This window comes from Sardina pilchardus, chromosome 23 (assembly GCF_963854185.1).
Source record: "Sardina pilchardus chromosome 23, fSarPil1.1, whole genome shotgun sequence".
Taxonomy (NCBI): Eukaryota; Metazoa; Chordata; class Actinopteri; order Clupeiformes; family Clupeidae; genus Sardina; species Sardina pilchardus.
This window is the reverse complement of record NC_085016.1, coordinates 21,275,330-21,282,829: the sequence shown is the minus strand read 5'-3', so window position 1 is coordinate 21,282,829 and position 7,500 is coordinate 21,275,330. Positions and strand designations below refer to the sequence as shown.

Below are 7,500 nucleotides of genomic sequence, written 5' to 3'. Positions count from 1 at the left end.
ATATGCAATGTTTTTCATTCCATAGACAACTGGATATGAGCTTGTGTCGTAATTGGTAGAATAAGTTGTTTGGTGGTCTGCGCTCTTTTGACAGTTGCTTCAAGTTCTCCAAGACTCATCTGTAATGAATTAATTCTCTTACAGAGTTATAGTTTGTATGTTTATGTTTCTTTATGTTGATACGTAAATCCCTTTGGACAAAAGTGTGTGTCAAATGCCATGACCATAACCATAATCATATGAAAACTGTAGGAGATAGTGAATTAGGGCTTTGGTTAGTCACATTGAGCAGTATGATCTGACCTGACACAAGAGCTGTGTGTCAATGCAACTAAATCCCATGTAAAGTACATTCTACTTTCAATTAAGTGAATCCTCCTTATTTTGATATGTCCACAATGCCAACTCAGTCTTGTCTGATAATCAGACCAAGGTTTTATGCATGTGTGTTTTTTTATGCCGATGTTATTTAGCCATTTGCTGTAGATACAACATGTCTTACTCAAAGCTCCAAGAATAAACAATTAGGACTAGTTGTTTTGGTCCCAAATAAAAATAGACTTTTGATACCAAACTTCCACTGCCCTTTTATGGGCATTTTAAGGAAGCCTGTTGAGGCCTATTGGGACTGTGGTAAGTCTCAAATGTGGGAACATGCAAACCCATTGTGCACTGTGTATCGTCTTTGACAGTTTGGCATCAGTAGGCCCACTGCAGAGGTACTGTATGTTTGGCACCTACATATTTGTGTTTTTACAAGCAAACTTGTAGCATTAGTTTCAAATTCATTGTGATGTTGTCTGGCACACACACACACACACACACACACACACACACAGAACCCTCCTCTCCCCTGTGTTGCTATCCCTCCTCTCTGTCAGGCTAAATCAGCGAGGTCTGCTGTTGGTCTTGTCTGCAGTACACAGGCTCTAGTTGGTGGCGCTTCATTAACTGTCATATACAGTATAGGGGCTTTTCAGCTCCAGAGAGAGAGAGAGAGAGAGAGTCTTGTCTTTCCACTATCCTCTCTTTTCTCTTCCCCCTCTCCTCTCTTCCAGTGCTCTTCTCTTTCTCTATCTCTCCTCTCCTCTCCCTGTTCTGCCTCTCTTACTGTCCTCCCCCTCTGCGCCACTCAGTCATGCTCTCTCTCCCTCCATCTTTTCTACTGTATCTGTCTATCTCCTTTTTTTCTTTCTCTCCTCTCTCTTCTCTTTCATCTCTCATCATCATGGCTGCTCGCCCTGCGACCCACCACCACCACCACCACCACCTCCTCCTCCTCCTCTCTCCTCCCCCTCCTCCTCCTCCTCCTCCTCCCAGTCAAGGTCACCTGTCACGTCCGGCTCCGGCGGGCCGCTTAACTGGGGTGTCAAAGTGTGACAAAAGCCATTAAGATTTAGGGAGATAGCGGCCAGCGAAAACGCTGAGAAACACACTTTCTCCCACCACGGCCCGAATTGGCTGAAGCGAGCGAGCGAGGGAGAGAGAGAGAGAGAGAGAAAAGGATAGAGATGAAGAGAGAAAGAGAGGTAGAGAGAAGGAATTGATGGAGTGAGAGAGGGTGTGTGTGTGTGTTGGGGGGGGGGGGCAGAGACCTGATGAAGAGGGACAGTGAGAAGCAGAAATGGTGAACAAAGTGATACAGAGAAAGAGAGAAAGATAAAAAAGCAGGTGAGAGAGAAAGACTGCATGGAATGACAGAGAGAAGAGGAGAAGATAGGAAAAAAGAGACTTAATGAAGAGGAAAAGAAAACGACAGAGAACAGGGCCTCACTGATATGAAAGGAGACACAAATAGAGAGTAGATGATGGAGTGATAGAGAGATAGAAGATAGAAGGGCAAGAAGAAAAGGTGATGCAGAGAGAAAGAAGGTATGCTGATGCTGATGCTGATGCTGATGGTGAGGTTAACGGTTTCCATAACCACCAAAATGGCTCGAGTCAGTATTGATTTTTTTTCCCGCCATACCATTTGCGGAAGGTATTTCCATTCATGTGAACTGCCATGTTATGTCAAGCATAAACGGAACATACTGTATAATGCTGTACTAAACACACGTACACACACACACAGGCACCCACGCACACACACACACACACACACACACACACACGCACCCACACACACACACACACACACACACACACACACACACACACACACACACACACACACACACACACACACACACACACACACACACACACACACACACACACAGTGCTTCCCACCCTCTCCGACACGATCCCAAATGTTTTCAAAATGATTCACAAGCGTTAGCCGCTGCACTAACCACGAGGCGCTGGCAGCCACAGGGCCCTGAGCCCTGAGCGGGCGCTCGTGCTAGACAGCTAAATGGGACCCAGCTGGGGGAGATATTTGGAGGAAATGATGTCGCTGTCTGAGTCACAGAGGATGAACCGAGGCAATGCTGTGATGCAAAGAGCAAACATGACCCACATGTCGGGATGACCCATAAGCATGTTCACACACTAACGCGTACAACCCCCCCACCCCGACACACACTCACACACACACACACACACACACACACACACACACACACACACACACACACACACACACACATACACACATCTCTATTTATCTGTGTGCCTCTCTCTCTCACTCACTCTCTCTCTCACACACATACACACACACACACACACACACACACACACACACATATGTATACATATATATGCACACACAATTCATAATATACATACATACACACACACACACACATACTGTAACACATAAACACAAATAAATACCCTGGATGTGCAGCTATTCACATAACTTACAGAGCCATGAAATGTCCTGTCCTTAACACAACAGAAATAAAAACCAATATACACATTGCCTAGTATGAATAACATAGAAATGGTAGTTTTAAATGGCACCATGTCACGTATAGCGCACTCCTCATCGTGTAGGTTGCCCTTGGCTGTATGTTCTTTGAGCTGGTGCGCAACAAAAAAGCGCAGTGGAATTCATGGATCATTAAGCAAATGCAGACATCAGGAAAACGGCAGCCAGTGTCATTTGCATAACGCCTTAATTGCAACTAGGCAAACACAAATCTCCTCTTTGGCATTAGCACTGACCAACATCTGCTTGTTCCATCTGCAAAGGGAACTTGTGTCAGGCTCTGTGCGTTTGTACCACCTTGATAAAGACTTTGTAGTGTCTGCTGCCAACCCCTGAATTATGATTAAGTTGAGATCCTTCATTACAATAAGTGGAATATCAGAACATATTCAGCATTTTTAACAGAGTGCTTTTACTCTGCAATGCCCATCAATTATTGCAAAACAATCTTCTTTGTTATTTGTGACCCTATGACAGGAAAAAAAAAACTATTTTAAGGTATCAGATATCCATTTCTCATCAGTACAGTATGCGTTCTGTCTGGGGATCAGATCCATGACCTTTTGTGTTGTTGTCAGCATTCTGAACCACTGTAGTGAGCTACAGGTGTTCATGTGTAGCAGGGGGCCACCACCACCACCTCACAGCAACTGAGTAGAACCATCTGGAAACTGTTGTCTTTTCAGGAACTCTGAACTTTGAAAAGTGCCGGTTTCTCTACTAGTAGTTGGAGCAGGTTGTTGTTGCTACAGGGCAACAGCTAAACAGGCCGCTCCTGTGTAGAGTGGAGACTGAGAGGGTGAGTGTAGTGTGTGGCGTGTGCGTGGACGGTGCGGGTCGGCACACAAAGGCTGGGTTCATGATGTGGCCCCCTGGCAGCACGGAGACGACTGCTCCCCTCATCAGACTTAATTAGTCACCTAATGAGGGATCTTCAAAGCGATTGTGTTCTCTGGTGTACTCTCTTTCTCTCTGTGTGTGTGTCTGTGTGTGTGTCTGTGCGTGTGTAAATGTACAGTACGTGTGTGTGTGTTTCTGTGTGTATGTGTTTGTTTTTGTATGTGCGGGCTTACAGTACACGTACTGTGTGTGTGTGTGTGTGTGCACGTAGATGTGATGTTTAGTTTTTTGTATGTTTATGTTTGTTGTGATTGATTGATCTGAGAGAGAGCGAGAGCGTCATATCCCTGTTTCGCGCCGCTAACGCCTTCCCACGTGCGCCCCTCACTGCAGGTCTCTCGTAAGCGCACGCACCCCAGAGGCCAGGCGAGACTTCCTGCTCCTCACGCTAACAAGGAAATGGGAAACAGCTTGTTGTCGTACAAGTCTTTCTCCATTACACGTGCCAATCTGTCACACATCCCATAAACACTCTCCTCTCCAGTTTTTTCACGGCGTGTGTTCCAAAACTAACCGTGTGAACTAGGGACTGTAAAATACATGGACTGCATCATGCACGTATATACTGTACATACGCCCTGACGACATGAAGCTGAAGTTATGGTTAGCCATGTTGGAAAATTGGAGCCAGTCTATGCACAATGAGTGCTCTTTGCAGCCAGTGCATATGTACTGTAGTAAACAGAAAGTCAATTCAGATGCACTGACATTTATTTTTTTGATATTCTTTAAAGTTCTGTCAGATGGCTTTACTTTTGACTCTGTCCGTTGTTTTTCATGGTGTTAAGTTCGGGAGTGGCCCATGATGTTGACTGACATCTATCACTTACCTCTTATTGGCCAGAGAGTTTCTAATGACACAGCACTCAAAAAATCCTCTGGGATTTGCATGGGGTTAGTCCGTAACACCTACATGGCAGTTGTTAACACATATCCTGTTCTTTCCTTTGATATAAGTAACTGTTACTTATGCTTCCTTATTAAACACCAATATGGCAGTTGTTAACACATATCCTGTTCCTTCCTTTGATATAAGTAACTGTTACCTATGCTTCCTTATTCATTTAAATGGGAAAATAGCTGCCAAAATGGCCACCGAGTGGGGGGGCCTTGTCTATACTGTACAGTCTTTGCTTTGGCTTTCTGGGAAATTAAAACCCTCTTTACTTGTGTTCTACATCATACGCTCTACGTGGTTGCTAAGCATCCCACCCTCCTCTCATTCTCCTCTATTTCATACACTGCCCAAAGCTCATATGGCCCCCTCATCACAAGACCATCTCCTATTGGTGCAACTCAAACTGTGTTTTCTGACCCGAGGCCTGCATCATGAGGCTGGGAGCTGCGCTAGTGGAGGCGGAACATCCAGGGGAAGGGGATTGATTGGGTGTTGATTGGACATTGACCATGCCAATGTGTGCTCATTTCACAAGCATCAAGTCAGAGTGCGCTCTTGAGGGATGCCTGCGAAAGTCGGCCTGTAGGCCTCTATGTCTTCATCTGTTTCTTTGCCTTTATAAATGTGAATACCATTACATTGCCTCTGTGTGTGTGAAATACCATACAAATAAACTTGCCTTGCCTTGCCTGTAGGCTTACTAGCAAGTGTTATAATATATGACTTTATTCCGGGCTAACAAATATTTTCTGTCTTTCTTTCTTTCTGTCACTTTTATTCTTCTCTTTCTCTCTCTCTCTTTCTCTCTCTCTCTCTTGCTTTGTCCTCCACAGCCAGATGAGTTTGAAGGGGTCCACTCCCATACCTTCCGTGTGAAGGCATTCAAGAAAGCCAAGTGTTGTGCAGTATGCAAGCAGGCTGTCACCAAGGAAGGCCTGGTCTGCAAAGGTCAGTCTCGGACGTGCCAGACAAACACACACACACACACACACACACACACACACACACACACACACACACACACACACGCACAACCACCTACACACACACATGCCAAGTGTGTTGTGAGGGCATGGCTGTATTTTGGGAAGAGAGGTACTCAGGGTAGACACATTGCAATTTGGAAATGCTCCACATGGATGTTTAGATAATTGGACTACGATTAGTGCGGAATGACGATGGACTCTAATGTTTGTTTTTGCATCCATGGTTGCTGGGCTGTGCTGTTTTGTGTCTTCACGTAACTGCTGTGGCAGTGCCTCCTCATAATTGAATGCTGGTTGGGTCAAGTTGAAAATCCTGGTGTCCCTGGAATTGGTTTAGCAAAAAAAAAGAAAGAAAGGTCATAATACAGTGCGTCATTTTGCCGGTGGCCATAATTCTGTTAACCTTATTGAGAGGGACGCAATCGGATAGATGCTGAGTCACAGTGGCCTCGTGGCATGGCCGTTCGTGAGGCTCGCTCGCTCGCCTCGGTCGGCTCCGTGCGCTATCAGTGCGATTAGATCACTTCAGGACCATATGGCCGGTGGACAGCTCCCGGCCCCAGCTCTTATCTCCTCATCCGGCCAGTCAGCAGCTTTACACGCGACTTAAAGGCACACCTTTCAGATAAAACACTCTCGGCCTGCTCCTCTCGCTATGCGTTGTCTAAAGTCTGCATTTTTTATGGATTTTATTATAATCCATAATGTTATATTTTCAGTAAAAACTGTGTTTAAATGTGACTTTTCTTTATAAAGAGAGAGAACCGAGGACTCATATGCAGCGTCATGGCGACAGTATTTACAGTCATGTTTATCATAAGAAGACGTCTCTTACACCGTGTCCTAACTGCAAGCGACACGACCGAATGCGTGCGACAAAATCAATTCCATCCCTGTATTTTCAATTGGAATGTCCTGATTGAATGTGATGCGACCGAACGCGACAAGTTGCTTTGCTACGCGACTTCTTGAACCCTCTTTTGTCGCGCTGTCCGTTTCTATTTTAGTCGCGTCGCGCCGCCTTGACATTAACTTCTTCACGACGTAACAAAGGTTCATTAAAGAATGTTAACGCATACAATGTGGACACAAACTATCTGACAGTCGCGCAGTCGCTTACAATTAGGACACGGTGTTACTGGTATAATGTCTTAAATAAACATGGAGGGACTGGCCCAGACTGCACTCATAAACTCATGAAGGGACATCAAGAGCTACGACTGTCAAAACAGTCCTGACTATAATGATGAACGTTCAAACTGAGCAACAATAAAGAGTCTTGTGTTCACTAACACTGGCAGGTTTTTATCATTCTCAAAATCACTTTGCAAGTGATCTCCAGTGATCCTAGTTCTCGCCATGTTGTTGTACTTGTTTTAGTGTTCGTATGCGTGTGTCATCGTGTCATCGTGTGTTGTCGTTCTAGTCAACAAGTTAAATCTGTAGTGTTTACCGTTATCTTCAAAGTAATCATTAAAGGTATGAACCTACTGTATATATATAATGTATGCACAACAACATACATATACTATACAATCTTCACTTGGATTTAATGTATATACAGTACCCTAATTTCCCAACTATAAGCCGCAGCTTATACAGTACATCATCTTGCAAAATTTGTTCAGCTATGAGGTTACTACAGGAGGGCAGTTAATATGGCATTGCTATGGTTTTGCTTCTTTTAACTTGCATAAAACGCTGCCCTGCAACTTATGTACAAATCGACTAATGCACAGGAAATGATTGTATGATGTAATGTACACTTAAGTACGTCATTAGTATAGTATACTGAAACATGACCATAAAGTAGATGCTTCTATTCTGTCCATTCTGTGTTG

General features: G+C 44.5%; 1 protein-coding gene across 1 annotated transcript in view; it reads left to right on the top strand.

The window, feature by feature from the left end:
* tns1a (tensin 1a) overlaps positions 1-7,500 on the top strand; it is a 129,386-nt gene that overhangs the window by 35,932 nt on the left and 85,954 nt on the right. The window contains exon 2 of the mRNA XM_062527664.1: positions 5,507-5,621. Within this exon, the coding sequence (XP_062383648.1) occupies positions 5,507-5,621 (115 nt within the window). The remainder of the gene's footprint in view (positions 1-5,506; positions 5,622-7,500) is intronic.